The sequence below is a fragment of the Gadus macrocephalus genome, chromosome 11, assembly GCF_031168955.1.
Source record: "Gadus macrocephalus chromosome 11, ASM3116895v1".
Lineage (NCBI taxonomy): Eukaryota > Metazoa > Chordata > Actinopteri > Gadiformes > Gadidae > Gadus > Gadus macrocephalus.
This window is the reverse complement of record NC_082392.1, coordinates 7023565-7043561: the sequence shown is the minus strand read 5'-3', so window position 1 is coordinate 7043561 and position 19997 is coordinate 7023565. Positions and strand designations below refer to the sequence as shown.

General features: G+C 48.9%; 1 protein-coding gene across 5 annotated transcripts; it reads right to left on the bottom strand.

Annotated features, from left to right (window-relative positions):
• Window positions 1-126: 126 nt before the first annotated feature.
• On the bottom strand, window positions 127-19504 carry virma (vir like m6A methyltransferase associated). Of its 5 annotated transcripts, none has more exons than XM_060066016.1 (27): window positions 19386-19504; window positions 18612-18724; window positions 18377-18460; window positions 17840-17888; window positions 16666-16831; window positions 16188-16310; window positions 15768-16052; window positions 14633-15366; window positions 14278-14415; window positions 13836-14062; window positions 13024-13548; window positions 12644-12798; window positions 12452-12534; window positions 11992-12085; window positions 11092-11483; window positions 7749-7904; window positions 7016-7251; window positions 5395-5644; window positions 4397-4614; window positions 4084-4216; window positions 3776-3931; window positions 2853-3007; window positions 2330-2426; window positions 2074-2237; window positions 1234-1583; window positions 900-1052; window positions 127-610 (listed from the first exon to the last, which is right to left on the bottom strand). In XM_060066016.1, exons 1-27 carry the CDS (start codon window positions 19446-19448, stop codon window positions 300-302), a joined length of 5610 nt encoding a protein of 1869 aa, XP_059921999.1. In that variant the 5' UTR covers window positions 19449-19504; the 3' UTR covers window positions 127-299. The 5 variants fall into 5 exon arrangements, with proteins under 5 accessions (XP_059921999.1, XP_059922000.1, XP_059922001.1 ...); XM_060066017.1 differs by having other exon boundaries at window positions 900-1049; XM_060066018.1 differs by having other exon boundaries at window positions 15798-16052.
• Window positions 19505-19997: the final 493 nt, after the last annotated feature.

The following is a 19997-nucleotide window of genomic DNA, read 5'->3' as shown; positions in this document are numbered from 1 at the left end:
TACGGGAACGCCAGAAACCGGAAGGGGAGGAGTCGCGGCCAAATCCGACGCTAGGCAATAGACGCTGTCCACTTCCGTTCAGCCAGACTACTCGCGCACCAATACACTAAAAGGTCCACACAAAACTTGAAGTAAGTCCAGTAACAACCTTTATTCCTCACACATTAACACAAAAAATAAGTTCGTTCAACAGTCACTGTATCACAATCCACCAAAGCCTGGTCTCCAGGCAGCCGGTGGGAAGGGTGCTTGGTTTGGTCCGTTTAAAGCCTCCACAGTCGGGCATTGTCTGGCTGGGTTCACCTGGTGAAGGAGCGCACGTGGCGTCCCCGGCCGCCACCACCACCACCACCTCCCCCGCCGCCGCTAAACTTACTCCCTTGAGATCCTCTTCCTCCTGCGCCGCCACCTCCTCCCTGCCCACCTCCTCCCCCCCCACCTTGTCCTCCTCCTTGTCCTCCTCCCCCACCACCTCCTCCTCCTTGTCCTTGTCCTCCTCCCCCACCACCTCCTCCTCCTTGTCCTCCTCCTCCTCCAGCACTGAGCCAAGAGAGGCCAGTGCCCCCGCGGCCTCGTGGAGCTCTGTCTCTAGGAGCCAGGCGGTACGCGCCTAGCGGAAAGAGACACACACAGTTCTTAACACACATTCAGATCAGCATTGATGGCAGATGACGTCATGTGGTTTCTGTGAGTATGTGTGACTGGTGTTGGTCTGTATGCCTGTGCATGGGGTGTGTCATCCATGTGTTTGGGAGTGTGTTTGTGTGTCTGTGTGTGTGTGTTTGGGGGTGTGCATGTGTGTGTGCATGTGTGTGTGTGTGTGTGTGTGTGTGTGTGTGTGTGTGTGTGTGTGTGTGTGTGTGTGTGTGTGTGTGTGTGTGTGGGGGGGTACACACTACCTGCAGGGGGCTGTCGGGACGGGAGCGGGCCGCGGGTGAAGTTACTCTGTCCTCCGCGGGGTTCGCTATAGGTTCCTCTGTGAGTGACAGCCTGCAGCTGGGCGCTCCACGACGAGCCCCGCCCTCCTCCCTCTCGACGGGGGTAGTTCCCTGCTGGGACGGCAGTGAGATGTTACCCCTCCTCTATTGGCCCGTCCGCAGATGACTCATAACCACAGGACAGGAAGTCATTAAACGTGTTAACCATAGAACCATTTGGGATAATGTCGGGGACATCATCGCTGAGCGGTCGATACCTGGAGATGAAGGATCTGAATGTGTGTGCATCACGTACCGGAGAGCAGGACCCCCTTGGGCTGTGGGGGGGTGAAGAAGCGGGTCTGGCTGTGGAAGGTGGCCCTGCCCCGGTTACCGGTGAAGAGGCCCCTTGTGGGGGGCTTGGGGGAGGTCTTGGGGGGCCGCTTGGGCGGCAGCAGCCCCAGGGGCGTGGCGATGTCCTTGAACTCCGCCGCAACAAAGTCGTCCACGTGCATGCTAGGGGGCCGCGACGTGTTTTGCTTGCGCTGGCGGAAGATGTCGTGGGGGCGACAGAGGCCCTGGCCGAAGCCCCCGCGGCCCCCTCGACCCCGGGGGGCCGCCATGATGTGGGCGCGCTTGGCGGGCTCCACGTAGTCAGACTTCCCGCTGAAACACAGGAGCACGTTTTGAGTCTCGGACCACCGGTGAAATTGACTCATATAGATATTATTTTTTTATAGGGTTGTGGAGAGATGGAACAAGATTTAGAAAGCAAGCCAAAACATAAAACCTCCCTACGTTTATCTGCCATCAAGAAGTGTTGGATTTAACGCACCCGTCATTGACAGGCAAGGGGGATTCCCAGGAAACGATCAGGGAAGAGAGCCATAGATTGGGCCGAAGCTAAAGTAGTCTATGTTCTAAACAGTCTCGTACAGAGGCAGGCAGAGTCAATTAGAAGCACATAGTCTCACAGCATAATCCCCTCACCAATACCTGACAGTCAAATTAAGCTCTTAAATCATCCTACAGCACCTTTAAATGAATGAAGTTTGTGACAACTTCATCAAATTGATTATACAAAGAAATGTCAAACAAATTCGAGGAAAGCAGCTAGAACATAATAAAGTGATGAAGTACTGCGCTGGACTGGTACCTGGTGATGAAGGTCTCATGCTTGTGCTTGCCCAGCCTGAAGCCTTTGGGGGTCTTGGTGTGGCCGGGGGACGAGGGCTCGGACAGGAAGGAGCGCTCCAGCTCGGCCTTCAGGTCCAGGCCTGGACAGCACTGCTGGGCCAGCCCCATCAGGTCCACCTTCACCTGCCCCAGGGAGAGGAGTTAGACCCACACGAGCACACACACACACACACACACGTCATAGGGAGAAGTGGAGGGCCCCCACACATCCTCACCATGTCCAGCTCTGCGTCCATGTCGTCAGCGTGGAAGGGAGAGAACCACAGAGCCTTCAGCTGCTCGTCCAGAACCTCTGAGAGGATGAACACCGTCCTAGAGGGGAACACAGTCCTATTGTTAGGGTCCATTTATTCTTAGCTTTATTTTATTGAAAACACAACCCTATCATTACATCTGAAGTCCTCTACTGCACAGTGCATCTTTCTTTTTTTTTTTGTACATTATGACTATTAAGTGTTTTATTTAAATGGTAGGACACGTCCAATAATTCTTTCTTTGACAATTTGCCGGACAAACTATTGTTCAGCCACTGGAAGAAGGCAATCACCCAGGACATTGTGTGTTGTCACAAACAGGCACATTGTTGCTATAGTAACATCAGGAATTGTTTGGAAGAGCCGTAGCCGAGACCAGAGGTTGTGTGGTCTGAACCCGGAGCACCCATGTGTACAAGTGCATGACCTGGGCTGAGTGCAGCTGTTTATAAGTGGATGACCTCGGCTGAGTACAGTTGTGTACCTGTGGTTGAACTGGGCCAGCAGTGTCTCTGGACCGGGCAGAGAGGGCTCAGTGTCGGCCGCAGGAAGTACGTCCGTGGCGTTGTCAAAAGACTGCCTGAGGTACACAACGTTGTCCAACATGGTCTCTAGAGTATCGTCCTCCTTACTCAGTTTCTATGGACGCAAACACAAATGTAGAAACGACTCAAGGGCTGATTATGGTTCCATGTTCACGCAACCCAATGACCACGCAGAAGCTTCAACGCAATGCGGAACCTTTATGGTTCTGCGTCGGGTTTTAGTAAGCGGACCAATCACTGCCCTAGCTGCTGCGTCTCCTTGACGGAAGGTTACAATTTTTGGGAGGTGCACGTCAGGCCCTTGTGGTTGACGGAAGGTGGGTCCGCAGGTGTGCAAGGGGTCCGTAACCCCCTTGCGTTGCATGAACGTGTGACCATAATCAGCCCTTCACACACTCATATGCCCAGTGTCAATGAGGGCAGCCGCCCATCACAGACAGAGCCCACGAGATGTTTAAAGTAGGGCTGTATGGTATGGACTAAAATGTATATCACGGTATGATTTGAGGCATAGACGGTAACGGTATTATATCACGGTATGTTCATTTTATCTTCTAATTTTGATATAAATGCTTATGAAGGGCTAAAATACTGGTTAGGGAGTAAAACTGCATAAAAAATAGAAAATCATGATGCATTTTAAATGGCATCACTTTTGGTATTATTTCTTTACTTTTCTTAAAACAATTGTAGCTGAAAATAAACATAGCCAAACTAAAACCAATAGCTTCAGTCATTGAGGGCAAAAATAGGCCCAATGATAGGCCCAGATTTTTTTATTTAGATTTACAAACCAAGAGTAGGCCTGATTTGACTAATTGGCTTTGCATCCTTTCCTTCCCCCCCCCCCCCCCCTCCTTACCGAGATCTGTTTCTGGAGAGCAGTGAGCGGGTGTGTGTCTGACCCCTCCCACTGCAGCAGGGCCTTCATCTCTGAGCCAGTCAGAGTGACGGAGCGTGGGGCCGGGACAAAGCCTGGCTCCTCCCCTGCCCCCTGGCCCTCCTCGCCACAGCACACCTGGGCCATGAAGAGAACAAGAACGCTGATTAAACAGACTGAGAACAACACGGGGATGGACACTGAACTCATAACAGAGCAGGGGTTAAGCCTCATCTCTCCATCCCGTCTTGACATTTGTTTTATAGACCAACTTCAGGGCTGGTGCGCACCATGGACTCAGCGCTCAGGACCTGTCTGAGGAAGTCGAGCAGAGCGGCGAGCAGCTCGGCAGAGTCTTTGTTGAACGCTGAAGCCAGACGCTTGAAGAGAGAGAACAGGGCCGAGCCGTGCTTCTTCAGGGCACTGGGAACACAGGTCAACAGCGTTACCAAGGGTTACGGACACCAGAGCACCAACGCAGTCAAAATAAAAGAAAACTGGTGGAACCAAAGTAGCATGGTATGTGGAGCTTAACAATTAACAGAGGTCGCGATGCAGACACAAACAGCAGCAGCAGCAGGGTGGTGCGCGGCGGCCCCTCACCACTTGATGTGGTAGAGGCCGTAGTCGTGCTCCGTGAGGAACATGAGGGTGCGGATGCAGGTCAGCAGCAGCGCGGGGCTGCTCTCCGGGGTCCCGAGGACCTCCAGGAAGGAGCCACACACCGAGGACATCAGCTCCCGGCACGGCAGCGAGTTGGCCAGCTGCTCTGCCTCGGCCACGCTGCCGTCCCCGGGGGGACTGGCCACCAGGGAGATGTCCTGGGGACACAACGGCATACTGACTTCTCGTTCACGTTGCATTACGTTCAGGGGATGTTGATGACGCTTTGATCCTAAACGACTATTGGTCCACACATTCACACACCGACGGAGGAGTCAACCTAGCAGGGCGACAGCCAGCTCGTCAGGGGCAGTCAGGGTGAGGCGTCTTGCTCAGGGACACCTCTACACTCCGCTAGGAGGAGCCAAGGATCAAACTAGCAACCCGTCTGGTTACCAGGCAACCCGCCCTACCTCCTGAGCTACATAATAGCTAATAGTAAACAGTTATTATAAAACCCAAATTAAATTAATTTAATTTCTAGGGCTGCCGAGTTCTGGTCAGTTGGCCGACCAACCTGTCATTGGTCAGACCATCGCTGATTTAAGGAAGAAAACAACTTTTGGTGAAAAGAAGGCTTCCTTCCTTATTTTTGAGTGACAGGCTATATTTATACTACTGAGCGGTCTACTGTCTGGTCAGGTGTGACCCGTCCACAGTGAAGCTCTGCCCTGACCCAGTCGGACTCAGACCAGGAGTGGATCTGAGACCCACTGACTTCCTCCTGACAGCACGGACGTGATATTCAGGCTAGCAGGTGGAGCGCACTGTGGCCGATTAAGTTAATCTAGAGAGAACAGATGATTCTTCCATTTCTCACACTTTGGTCGACTACAGCCCTACTATTCTCATTACGGCCAACAGCAGTGATGACAACTTCTCCCCTTCCCTCATTCTGAGCAAAGGAGAGTCCCACATCTGTGCTCACGTCTCCTCACCTGGTCACACAGCGACTGCAGCACGGTGGCCACCAGCTCGCTGCACTGCTGCTGCTGCGGGGCGTGGTCGGTGGGGGGCGCCAGCAGGGCCAGCAGCGAGGGGAACAGCTCCGCCAGCTGGTCCTCGCCCGGCGGCGAGCCGGAGAGGAGGTGCAGCACGGCGCCCTTGCAGGCTCGCTGGGACACAAGGGCGTCCAGCATGGAGAGCAGCCGCAGGGCCTGGCCCCAGCACACCGCCTTGCCCTCAGCCCTGAGAACACGCACACAGGATGTAGTGGGCTGCAGCTGGCAGGGTTTATCTGCACTTGCACACGCTAGGAGGTCCTCCGTTATGCATTAGTGTGCGAGTGCATGTTAGGAAACGTGGCATCCCGTTTCAGTTGTTTCAAGTTTTTCATCAAACATCAAACAAATTTGATTTATATATCCCTCAGGTTGACAAGACTGCTAGAATACTAAATCTTCTGGATATTTGTGCCACTGTGTTCCAGACTGCCATTGAAAACATGGCCATGGTGTGTGTGTGTGTGTGTGTTGCCACCATGGACACGCCCGATCTCGTCTGATCTCGGATGTGTCGGCCATGGTTAGTACTTGGATGGGAGACTGCCTGGGAATACCAGGTGCTGTAAGTGGTGTCGGGTGGTGGCCAATAGGTGGCACTCTTCCCTCTGGCCTTAACCACAATCCTGTTGCCCTAGTGCAGTGACGGGGAGACTGTGCTGTGGAAGGCGCCGTCCTTCGGAGGAGACGTAAAACCGAGGTCCTGACTCACTGAGGTCATAAAACGATCCCAGGGCAATTATCGCGAAGATTAGGGGTTTCCCCGGTGTCCTGGACCAACCAGGCTCATTCAATCTGGCCCCCTAATCATCCGCCTGTATGATTGGCTGACTCATTAATTCCCTCACTTTCCACCTCAAGGTGGTGTGTGGTGAGCGTTCTGGCGCAGATTGGCTGCCGTGCATCACCCAAGTGGGTGCTACACACTGGTGGTGGTTAGTGAGGTCTCCCCTGCACTGTAAAGCATCTTTGAGTGTCTAGAAAAGCGCTATATAAATTCAATCCATTGTTATTATTATTATTATGTATGTGTTAAAGCAATTACAGATGCAGATGAATGTTAATGAAGGCAGTACTGACACAGAATTGCTGAAGGTCAATAAACAAGTGCACGTGCGTTAGGGCTTTGACTTTTGCCCAAAAATCATATTCTACCGTGATACCAAATCAAGTTTGTTTGTTTATTAATATTAATATTTGAATATATTAGAATATTTATGAATAATATTTTGACCATTAAATGCCTTCAGTAAGACCTGGATTGGGCTTCGCAAGGTTTGTATACCGGCGTTGCTATGGTTACCGGTCTTGCGTGTTCCAACGGCTTATTAGGTTTCTAATAAATCGCTGTCTAATCAATACTTCATTCACTGCCTCTTCCGTGGTCATACAATATTATGAATAGACTATGTCGGGTTCTCCGACGTCTCTCCCTCTTGGCCTGCTAAGAGGGAGAGATTTTTGATGTATTTTTTGATATTCGAATTATATTCGAATGGCGAAGTTCGGAGTCAAAGCTCTAACGTGCGTGCGTGCGTGGTGCTGGTGGTGTACTCACGGCTGCAGCTCCTCCAGCACAAGCTCCAGCAGGGACTTCATGATGAGTGTGGCGGTGGTGGCGGACAGGTCGGCCAGCTGCACACACACCCTGCGCAGCATGGCCAGCAGTGGCGGGCAGGCTGTTCCGCACACACACTTCAGGGCCTCAGCAAACACCTTCCACTGCGCCCGCACGTGCATGCTCCACAGCTTCCTGGTGTTGAGCGCCACCGCCATGTCCTCCACGGAGACCGCCTGCCCAGGGGGAGGAGGAACACGCATCAGGACGCGGGAGTGGGCGGGTTTGAAGTGGACTCAATACTGTGTTTGTGTCTGTGGATTAAGTTCAGTATGAACTGTTCATTCTTTCTTCATTAAAGCTCGGGTAGCACATTGGCCAGCAAGAGTAAGTATCCATTTACATTTTATATTTAGCAGACGCTTTTATCAAAAGCGATTTACAATGAGTACATTTGAAGAGTGTACGCTATGCAGAGTCTAGGTGGACTCTGAACAGGTGAGTCACGAGTCTTTTGCAGAAGCTAGTGAGCGACTCTGCGGTCCTGACATTGGCAGGGAGATGTCCAAATCCAAAATAAAGACATACATACACACCTATATGTATATATTTATGCATGTGTGTCTCAGCACAAGTCTTTTTCTGGAAACAGAATATGCATTTAAAAGCCCCTATAACATCCCATGGCAATAAGCGGTGGGTTCGGTAAGATCTGTGTTCTGCTCCAGGTTACCTGTGTGCTATGCATGGGCAGTGGAAGAGGCAGCAGCTCAGACAGCAGGGTGAGGCCAGAGAATAGGCCCTCTGGAGCCTTCATCAGGGCTCCCAGCACCTCCTTCAGCATCAGACACCAGGTGTTACTGGCCAAAGTCTCCTCAGTGTGAGTCGCCTGCGAGAAGGAGAAATTATCTTTACTACAATATGACCTGGCACACAAATGCACATGGTAATCCACACAGGATTGGATGAAAAGTTGATGTAGAATCAATTCATATATGGTCCTAGATGTGATTTGGATTCATTTCAAGAAGAGTCAAAGGTTCTCTATATTATGATTATAAACCCGAGAATGCTCATAGAATATTTAAACGTTGACTTTTGTCTTCTTATCCGCCGCCTTAACATTATGAAAAGACGCATGAAAATTACAACGTTCGTCCTCCGCTCTTTCTACACCCAGAACTGTTTTACCAGTCGGTGGTCGCAAGCGTCCTCTACTACTCTGTGGTGTGCTGGGGAGGCAGCATATACAAGAGGGACACCTCCAGACTGGATAAACTGATCAGGCGGGCCGGCTCTGTGGTCAGCATGAAGCTGGACTCACTGGTGACGGTGGCAGAGAGGAGGACACTGGACAAACTGCTGGACATTATTAACAACGCCAGCCACCCCCTGCACACCGTCATCAGCAACCAGAGGAGCCTGTTCAGTGGAAGGCTGCTCCTTCCCAAGGTTAGGACCAACAGACTAAAGAACTCCTTTGTCCCTCATGTCATCACACTCTACAACTCCTCACTCGGGGGGAGGAGAAAATAGAGGAAATAGAGTAAAGAGGTCAGAAGGGAAGGAGTGGTGCACTGTGCAATAACAATAATCTATTCTACCCACATACATACCTGGACACTCTTCTTCTTTTTTTGTGCAATAACCTAATCCACCTCTTAATTTAACTGCTAATTTAATTTATTTAACTGCTAATATAATTTATTTAACTGCTAATTTCTGCGAACGTCATTTGTCATTTATTTATTTATCCACTGTATGACCACACAATGCCATATACAGCCATATATTTATATATATTTATCCTCCATGCAGTTCTCTACATTTATTTTATTTGCCTCGAATCCTGTTACTTTTATTCTTATCTCTACTTTCTATATTAGCTAAGAGTTTATTGTTTACTGTTATTGTTTACTTTTTATAGTTTGCTAATAGTATATTGTTTTATCTTATATTGTATATATACCGGTTGCCATGGCGCCGACGCGAGTAGGACGCTTATCCAGTAGCTCCGTGCGTTGTTTTTAGTAATTTAAGTAATTTAAGTGTGTTTTTGTAAACTTAAACTCTTTTATAAACTATTTATATGTGTAGATCTATATATATATATATTATATGGATAGGGAGAAACTGCTTTCACTCCAAACAATGGGACGTAACGGCTTTTTCCGTCGGTAGTGTCACCGCCGTTTGTCTGGCGCTGGAACAGCAGATGATACGAAGGATGGACGGAGAGTCAGTCAACCTATTGGAACTCAATACGGGGATGGCAATTTATACCCTTTATGGGGATCCGCAATTTAAATACAAGGATAGATCGTAATAATATAATCAGCACAAATCTATATCTATATATATATATAGTGATATATATCAAATTGTGTGAGTGTTTAAATATGGTCGCTAGTGTTTACATGTGGTCGATAGTGTTTAAATATGGTCGATAGGGTTTAAATGTGGTCGATAGTGTTTAAATGTGGGCGATAGGGTTTAAATGTGGTCGATAGTGTTTGAATGTGGTCGATAGCGTGTAAATATGGTTGATAGTGTTTAAATATGGTCGATAGTGTTTGAATGTGGTCGATAGTGTTTAAATGTGGTCGATAGTGTTTAAATATGGTTGATAGTGTTTAAATATGGTCTATAGTGTTTAATTGTGGGCGATAGTGTTTAAATGTGGTCGATAGTGTTTGAATGTGGTCGATAGTGTTTAAATATGGTTGGTAGGGTTTAAATGTGGTCGATAGTGTTTAAATGTGGTCGATAGTGTTTGAATGTGGTCGATAGTGTTTAAATATGGTCGATAGTGTTTAAATGTGGTCGATAGTGTTTAAATATGGTTGATAGTGTTTAAATATGGTCTATAGTGTTTAATTGTGGGCGATAGTGTTTAAATGTGGTCGATAGTGTTTGAATGTGGTCGATAGTGTTTAAATATGGTTGGTAGGGTTTAAATGTGGTCGATAGGGTTTAAATGTGGTCGATAGGGTTTGAATGTGGTCGATAGTGTTTAGATATGGTCGATAGTGTTTAAATGTGGTCGATAGTGTTTAAATATGGTCGATAGTTTAAATGTGGTCGATAGTGTTTGAATATGGTCGATAGGGTTTAAATGTGGTCGATAGGGTTTAAATGTGGTCGATAGTGTTTAAATGTGGTCGAGAGGGGTTTACATGTTTAAATGTGGTCGATAGTGTTTAAATATGGTCGCTAGTGTTTACTTGTGGTCGATAGTGTTTAAATGTGGTCGATAGTGTTTAAATGTGGTCGATAGGGTTTACATGTTTAAATGTGGTCGATAGTGTTTATATATGGTCGACAGGGTTTACATGTGGTCGATAGGGTTTACATGTGGTCCATAGTGTTTAAATGTGGTCCATAGTGTTTAAATGTGGGCGATAGTGTTTAAATGTGGGCGATAGTGTTTAAATGTGGTCGATAGGGTTTACGTGTGGTCCATAGTGTTTAAATGTGGGTGATAGTGTTTAAATGTGGTCGATAGTGTTTACATGTGGTCCATAGTGTTTAAATATGGTCGATAGTGTTTAAATGTGGTCGATAGTGTTTAAATGTGGTCGATATTGTTTAAATGTGATCGATAGTGTTTAAATATGGTCGATAGTGTTTAAATGTTCTATTCCCTCACTCTCCACCTCATCCCTAACTCTCCACCTCAAGCTGGTGTGTAGTGAGCGTTCTGGCACCGATTGGCTGCCGTGCATCACCCAAGTGGGTGCTACATATTGGTGGTGGTTAGTGAGGTCCCCCCTTCACTTTAGGCGTCTTTGAGTGTTATTAATTATTATTATTCATGTTTAACCTCTGTTTTCCTTTTATTCCTAGTCTGTTTTACATAGTTTTGAATGATGACTATATGCTCTGTAAGGTGACCTTGGGTGTCTTGAAAGGCGCCTCTAAATTAAATGTATTATTATTATTATTATTATTATTATTATACTGTGTTATGTTTCTGTAAGCTACTGGAAATTCAATTTCCTTGAGGGAGTCATCCCAAAAGGATCAATAAAGCCAAGTCTAAGTCTAAGAACAACCCACGCAGCAACAGCACCCACCTGCTCGCTGACCCCCTGGGTGAAGGTGAGCAGCACGTCCACGATGAGGCCCTGCACCCTGACCTCCTCCCCGTCCAGGCGGCCCGACGCCGGCACCGAGCACACCACCATGTGCAGGTGCACCAGCACGCTGGCCACGCGCGCGTCCCGGAACTGGAAGGCGCCGCCGCGCAGCAGCTCGGTGAGCATGCTGCGCAGCAGCCGCAGGGCGCCCGCGCACACGCTCAGCACCACGCAGCGCTGCGCGGGCGTGGGCCCCACCGGCCCGTGCACGCGCCACGGCTGCAGCAGCACGCCGCACAGCTTCTGGAGCACGCGCACGCACGTGTCCAGGCCCTCGGCCGAGAACAGCTGAACGCCCGCAAGGCTCCACTTCAGGTCCTTCTGCTGGCCTGTAGGGGGCAGCAGAGGGGGACAGTTGGAAAGGATGGACTGGGAGGAGCGTCTAGGTCTGAACCCCAGGTTAGTGTGTGAGAGGAGAGCGGTGTGGAGGATAGTGCACTGGCTAGGGGGGTTCCACTTCCAGCTCCGTGGTACTCGTCAAATCCCCCCACTGTCTCCACAGCCTACTTGTAGCCCCGAGCAAGGGCCCTCTTATCTGGGAGCCCTATCCAACAGTCCTACAATGTCACAGTAGAACATCTGGGGGCAGGCGGCCCAGAGCCTGAAACCAGGGGCTTAAAGGACCGTGGTTACTCCTCGTTTATATACGAGTATATATGGAGTGAACGTAAGTGAAATGCTTGTTCTCCCAGATCAGAGCTGATTTACAATCAGACTTTAATCTAAAATCTGATTTGTGGGACCCTGATTTGTGTGGCAATGATTTTAATGGACTGCCCGTTGCCTGAGATGAAAGCCTCTAGTAGCAGTGAACAGTATGGCGGTAGGGGTTCTGACCTTCGACAGCAGGAGGAGGACAGGCGATGTGGCAGAGGACCCGGAGCGCGGTCACCAGCCCGGCCCCCTCTGGGGTCAGCACGTTCTCCACATTCTGCCAAACAGAAAGGATTTCAGAGAGTCCCTGCGCAAACACTGCCCTATGTGAGCACCCCGGCACGACAATGGGAGGGCCTAATGGGAGCCCGTTTTGTAATGAAATGAACTACTGTTAGCCTGCACCGATCGCTGGTCTCATATCCATGAAAACACATTTTTTGCATTTGTTTCTTATGTGATGTTGACCGCCTAATTGCAAAAGCTTTGTGACTGAAATGTAAAGTGTTCCTTTAAAATAATCATGAGTACGAGTCTGTCTGCCTATTGGAATGGTGTTTGAGTTGACCTAAAAAGTACACACACAGCAACACAACATAAGAACAGCAGTATACATTCAGAAACAACTACCGAGTGGTGGTACCTGTTTGACATAGTCGATGAGGGTGGGAATGCTGCTGATCTCAAACTGGAGTTTCTCAAGGGGCTCCAGCCATTTGCTCAGCTCTGGAACGCAACAACTGACCATCAAAAAGCAACCGGAACTCCCATGCTCACACACCCATGGTGATCTTTAGGTAGTCAACAGTGTGTCGTGCAGGTTACGGCATCATACCCTGTAGCTTGGCGTTGGTGTCGTCGGCCTTGGCCAGAGTGAGCAGCGGCGTGGCGTACTGCTCCATCATGCTGAGGTCGCTGGAGCTCTGCACCACCACCAGCACCAGCATGCAGGCGTAGTTGTACGTAACCGCCTTGCGGGCCTTGGTCTCCCTGGGAGAAGACGACCAATGACAGGGCACGGGGGAGCGTGAGGAGGTGGGAGTGGACTAGTGAATGGATAGGTGGGTGTCACGGCAAATCAAACACTACACTCATTACACTAACTACGAGTCTGTTACTTCTATACATCAGGGCGTCGGTAGTGGACCCATCTTCACTAGATTAATCTACTACACGTTCCCTTGCCCATCATGAGGAGGCGGGCTGTGAGCTCACCCCTGGCCGTCCTTGCCGTGGTGCTGCAGTAGTGTGAGCAGGCAGGACATGTTGTTGTCCAGGCCCAGCGCGTGGGCCACGGCGCTGCGGCCCGTCTGCGTGAAGGTGATGAGGTAGAGGGCGTGCAGCGTGCCCAGCACCTCGGCGCTGTCCCCGTCCTCCAGGCCCGCCGCGCCCTCGCCGCCCGCCGCCACGTGGCCCATGAGCTCCGACACGCCCTGCAGCGCGTGCAGCGCCTGCATGAGCCAGGCGCCGAAGCCGTCCTCGCCCAGCGCGGGGCCCGCCAGGTGGCCCTCGCCGCCCCACTCCTCCGCCGCCGCCTCGGTGTCGGCGGCGCTGGCGAGCACGCGCAGCAGCAGGTTGGTGGGGGCGGGCTGCGCCATCATGAAGAGCAGGCCAGGCTGCGTGAGGGACAGGAGGCGCAGCAGCTCCCGGGCGGCCTGGGCCACGCCCAGGTGGCCCGAGGCCACGCCCGTGGACAGCACCACCGTGGTGCTCTCCAGGAAGCAGCAGGCCAGCATGTATCTGTGAGGAGGAACAACTTCTCACCGTGAGTGGCACATCCACCTCCAACTTTGGTTTTGCAATCACCCTGCTGGCATTGATCGATAAAGGATACATCTCCGCCAACCTTCAAAAATGGTGTCAGTCCCCAGCTCCCCTTAGTCAAATGATTTGGCTCCATAGCAGTTATAAATAAACCACGGTGTGGCCTCATCACAAATCTTCTAACCATAACCGTCTTTTTTTTGAGAAAGGACATTTTTATAGTTGATATTTCTCCCAGCTTGAGGGTGGTGATTCAGTGTTACCTGTACAGTGTTGGATATGGGTCATCCCTCTCCTGGGGGCCTGTAATCCGGACCGTGGTGGGGAAGGCTTTTCCGGGAGGCTGTACCATGGTGTGGGGGGCAGTCTCCAGGAGATGATGCAACTCCTCCAGAACTCCAGCCAGCCTATCCAGCTCTGCTTCACTCACTGGCGAGGGGCTTAATGATGGCTCCTCCTCTATAGGGCTGTCGGCGTCATCCGTTTCCTCCTGGCAAAAGGGAAGTGCAGAGTCATTGTCAGTATGAAATCGAATCCTGGATTAATACATCTCATAGTTTGTGTGTGTGTGTGTGTGTGTGTATGTGTTGTGTTGTGGTGTTGTGGTGTGTGGTGGGTGTGTGTGTTGAGGTATGGTGCATGATGCAACGTTGGGTGTGGGATGTTTGTTGTGCGTTGTGTGTTCTGTTGTGGTGTAGTGTGTACCTGCTGAGGCTCACTCCACACGGCAGCAGTCTGCTGGAGGTCCACCAGTACTTCGTAGACGTGGCTCTTCTGAAGGATGGCGTTGCCAGCGGTTACCACTCGGACCGTCTCTTCTCTCAGAAACAGCTGGACCAAACACTGCAGGGAACACGAGACAGCTGGATCACCACAAGGATCGCAGTTCATCTTTAACACACAGTGTCCTTGGATAAACGTATGAGTACAGGTGTTGCATCCCCCGTTATACCGTTCCAATAGCAAAAAAATATCACCACACACTTAATTAATTAAGAAACGTATTAATTGGCATGAATTAAGAAGGGTGCTCATTCTTAAATTGCGTTAGGCTGCTGACCTGATAGCCACTCTTCTCCCCCTCCCCAGCGTGCAGGAAGGCCTCCACCCCAGCAGGAGCGTTTGTGAGGGCGTCCAGGGCCTTCAGGATGCTGAGCTTTAGGCTGGAGGAGACGTGGGCCACGTGAAGCAGCTCCAGCAGCTGACCCAGGGCCCCCGCGTGCAGCAGCGCTGTAAGGCCCTGAGGGCACTCGGCCAGATAGGAGGCCAGCTTGGCTCCGGCTTTCAGCTGTCTGAGGTTAAGAGCGATGGGCTGTGTTATTGCAATGTCCATACTCAAGCCTTGAAGAGCCCACTGGACGCAGTTTGCTATTGGCTCCTCCCATTGTCCTTCCCCCTGTCCAATCAGGAAGCCCAGACCCTTGGCCAGTAATCCAGCCGCCTGTTCTAGAGCAGTGACCCAGCGTGAGTCTCTGTCCTCTCCTATGGCCATCAGGAGTTCCTTTAGCTGGGTGACGGCCTCTGCCGCCTCCTCCCCTCCGGCAGACGGCTCCATGCTGTCGGCTTCCCTGGCCTCCTCCGCGCTGGCCTTCTCCAGCTGGGTCTCGAAGCGAGTCTTGTACGGAGGCGTGAAGAAGATCAGCGGCCTGAGTTCCCGCTCATACGGGTCATACTGGACCGGCGGCACGGAGGCCAGGTCCTCGGGAGTGTAGTCCATGTCGAAGCTGGGAAGCTTGAAGCTGCCGTTGTCCAAGTCGTCCTCGTCACTGGAGATCTGCTCGTATCCATCGTCCCCTGTCAGGGCGAGAGATCAAGGAGAAGACCTTGTGACACAGTACCGCTGGTGGTTCTAAGGCCAGATTTCACAGATTAAAAACTTGACATGACTGATTCAAACACTATAGACCAACTCACAAATAGGCAGTAGCAGACATGCAGGGTTAGTTTGTTTGATCTGAAGGACACCACTTCAACAAAGGCATCAGGAACCATGGCGATTTGAGGATGCTTTATACACAATGTCAGCTAATTGATGCCACGTTCAAACTGAAGATTCCAACACTAACTGAGATTGTCCTGTTATCCTCTTCTCCTCGTACATTAACATTGGCAAACTACGGCTGGGTTTGATTAGTGGTCTATTTAGAACGGGCCACACATCAATGCATCATCCCAGGACACGAGAACTGCCCTACCTTCCTCCATCTCCTCTTCCTCGTCCTCACCCTCATCTTCCTCCTCCTCTTCCTCGGGCACGCTCCCTTCCGTCCTGGCGTCCTCCTCCTCTTCCTCCTCCGGCTCCTCCTCTTCTGGCTCCTCCCCCTCGGGCTCAGAGTAGGGTTCCTCCACGGGCAGCGAGCGCTCGGGGGACACCGCCTCCAGGAAGTCTCCACGACTTTCCGCCGGCTCCGCCTTCACTGGCCCCACTGGAACGGTCACCACGGAAACCACATTCGCCAGTTGAGATTCCATGGCCACAACTGGAGCCATAGTGTGTATAAATATAGACCATGTAATCCAACCGAAGTATTGGAATTGTTCAACGCACACTAATAAGAAAAACAACACAACACCGTGGTCATCAACAACCAGTAAGACGGTTTTCCTTTCCTGACCTGGTGCTGGGACCGGCTGCTCCTCCTCATCATCGTCGGGGGGCGGCGGGCCGGGCGGCGTGCGTGGTCCGCGGGGGGCCGGTCTGGGTGGGCTTCCATTGTACTGGTCGTCAGTATCCCACTCTGAGAGACATAAGATTCAGGCTGATGGGTTAAAGGGGTGTGCACAATACAGGTGCCTATTGGCATACTCAAGAAACGTTGCATCTTAACAAGTTAAACAATTAAACCGGCACCAGAATTTATACAAACCATAAAAATAAAAAGTATTACGTTCAATTACTTAGTTAGGAGTAACCATCATTGTAATTCTTAAATATAAAAGAAGCATTATTTATATTGTAATTATTAAATTATTATTACTGACTGATCTACTGGGATTGCATGATGATTAGCACATGCTAATGACTTAAAGTGCACGAGTTTCAGTGTTCAGGTTTCAGTGGAGACTGGGGTTTGGAGGGATCAGGGCTCCCACCTTGTTTAATGGCCCTCTTGGCTCCGCTCTGTTGCTGTGGAGGAGGGGGTGGTGGTGGTGGCGGCGGTGAGCCGTGGTCATAGCCATGGGCGCGCTCAGCCGTACCATAGACCGCTAGAGTCAGACTGGTGTACCAGCCACGCAGCACGAGTCCATCTGTGTTTACCTGCAGACACAACCATCACAGTTAGTCACCACGTTATCAGCCCGTCTATGTCGTACGGAAACGCAGTCTGATGGTCTAACTGATCATGCCAGGGACGTTACATTTGAGTGATTTTACTTAAAAATGCTGCAGCCCTGACAACCCCTGGAACTATGACAGACTGACATGAAACATAAATGTAAAAAGCTGACATGGCTAATAAGCCTTAATCATGAGTCAGGCCACTATCATAACTGCGCTGACTCATGCCAGAGTCCACCATGACCAACCCTCTCCAACTATGTTTCAAACAAAGAAACCAAACAGGCTTTAATAGGGATAGCTCCAACCCTATGCTGAACCTAATGAATCTCAACTAATTAATCAAAATACCAAGCTCAGCCAGCCTAAAACTAACTAACCTGACTAAGGTGTCATATATTATCATGACATAACAATATGTTACAACTTCATTCAGTTCTATAGGACATTCATATGATAGGTCATTCAAGGTCACATTTAAATACCCCTCTCCCTTTAATGAGAGGCTAATTCGGCATAGTCTTGTGAGACAATTACAGGTAGTATAATGTTGCCCTTTGATATGGGAGAACTTTTCAAGACAAATTGACGAAAGTTTAACTGGAACATTGATTACTACTCCGAGTGACCGTAATGGCTGACATATATAATCAATACAACGCTTGTACAGAATACAGATAGGATCATAAATGTTTAATGCAACTACTGAAAGCTCTAAATGTGCTGGAAACAATATGCAGTGAGTAGAGCAATTAAACCACGGGTGATTCTTAACTAGTGGTGACTATAGATGATTGATGAAGAGGCTTGACGAAAGGAAATATAGTAGAACTGGCGCAATTATCCTTGCAATGCCCAAGTCTGTCGGCTTTCATGCCCTAGCGATTAGTTCATCGTGGTAGTAGTTTCAGACTTTACGATTTTGTATGGCTTCGTCACAGTCTACATAAGAGGTGGCTGGTATCACATCCAAAAAGATCTTCTTACCTTTCCACTAGGTCTGAAAACGATGGACTTGTTCTCATCATATTCAAGACTGAGGGCGGAAAGTATGACAATGATTAGAAGCTATGCATTTGCATGCAAATAAAAACAGACAATTATCCAACCACCGTTTAATATAGGTTATTTACATGGGTATATATATACAGGGTATACAGCGTCTCCATAAAATATAATTTCAAAAGTGTGGATGCATTACAACACTCTACCACTAGGCTGCTTTTTCTCTCTAGGGCTACTTGGTTGCGGGTATAAAGTAGGGGTTGATTTCTGGTGAGACCTGATCACCAACTGAACAGATACTTGTTAAAGGTTCAAACTGGTGCTTGTTAATGCAAGCACACACACACTGGCTGTTCTCCTTGTGAGAACACATTAGAGAAAAAGACTCCACCCATACTGGTTGAACAGGTGAGACCGCCACCGTTTATGTTGCGTCCACCCAGAGACAGAACGAGAAGGGACATGAGTTTGTGATATAATAACACATAACATTGAAATGTAAAGGTAGAGAAGTCTGACCTGCCAAGCCTGTGGAAGCAAGGGCTTGGTTTGGCGACATTATTGAAGAACAACTCCAGCTGGAATGCATGAGGGGACGTTTCCCTGGAGACACAAACAATTTTATGTTTACAAAATGATTTATGGGGATTGAACATGGCTGCATGGGTTTCTATGAATGTTACTTAGTTATTTTATCAATAAGCATATCTGGATGGAAGTATTGAGCACAAACGGTCTGACTGTCCACCCTTACCCAAATGCTCTGCTGTCGGGTAAGCTACTGTGCGCTTTGATTCCTGGAGGAATAACCCGCACCTCTGTGATTAGAACCCCACATGGAAACCGCACCACGTCGATGTTGGTTAACTGTAAAACAATGATCACTTAGTCAATTAGTTGAACTCATACAATCTCATACAAACACACCCTCTGTCACACACCCACACACAAACCCTCTCTCACAGACACATCCAAAAACTCTCTCACACACAATAACTAATGTGAGAAGCAATAGGCAATTTCCTTGTTAAATAATTTCTCTCACACACAAACACACTTCCTTCATTGTGGATGAAAACAGATCAGTTTTTAAGACCTATTAGTAACAGTGAGATAAACCAAACTGCGCAGAGGATCTGCACTGCCATCAATACCACAAACACTGTGCTTTCCCTTGCATCAACCGATATCAACAGACTGCTAAAAGAAAACCTAAAAAAAACACGGACATGCGCAGTAGACAATAACACGGGTCGTTATATCGTCAACAACCAAACTGAAAATATTCAACAGCATTAAAAGCAACATCAAAATCGAATAAATGACATGCATTTCATAGATTTCATTACAGTTTGCTGCTATATCCTAAGGTACTAACGCTAGCTGAGCTACCGTTGTTACTAGCGGTGAACTTGTTGGTGGTTTAAGCCTCGTTCAAGGTGCGGTTAAGCACAACAGAATAAACGGCACACTTTCCCCGGTAGGGAAGGGTGCTGATTATGCAATTGTGAGGCTTCCGAGTCATTACCTCTGCACTTTGATGTTTAAATGTGTCAATAAAGAGCAGTTCTGTGGCGGTATCCCCCGCCATCGCTGTACCTCTGGGGTAAACTTCCGGTTTCTGTGATTATTTCCGGAGCACGCGCATCCGCGGGTCAACCGACCTCAGATCAGTTTCGGCGAATAAGATCCGCGCTTCTGAATTAGGAATAATTAAATCAGAGGAAACGCGCTACAAATAACCGTGCCTATTTAATTGTTGATGGTTACATATATAAAGTATTCACATGCTTTGTGCTAAAACTATAACAGTCATGGTATGAACTCACTGTATAAATAAATCAACTTTTAGGCCTATTACTGAGCGAAATTAAATATTTGTGCTTCATCTCACTAAATGTGATTTGCATGCAAACTCAATCGAGGAACTCAAGACTTAATAAAGGAAACCAGCCTAGTATCATTTACACTTTAAACTACGTTTAGACCGACACATTCTCCAGTTTTTGATACTTTTTATACGAATTAATGTAGGCTAATTTAGTTTATTACATTAACTACATGTATGGTATATAGGATCTAGCGGATTGGCAGGTTATTGTGCACATAAGTGATGTGATGATTGTCTATCTGCCACGTC

Excerpts from the sequence above, each read along its gene's own strand:
- virma (XM_060066016.1), bottom strand. The coding sequence starts at position 19,448 with ATGGCGGGGGATACCGCCACAGAACTGCTCTTTATTGACACATTTAAA. Across the intron at positions 12,535-12,643 it reads CACCAACGCCAAGCTACAGG|AGCTGAGCAAATGGCTGGAG; the intron begins GTATGATGCCGT and ends GTTGCGTTCCAG. Across the intron at positions 12,086-12,451 it reads TCATCGACTATGTCAAACAG|AATGTGGAGAACGTGCTGAC; the intron begins GTACCACCACTC and ends TCTGTTTGGCAG.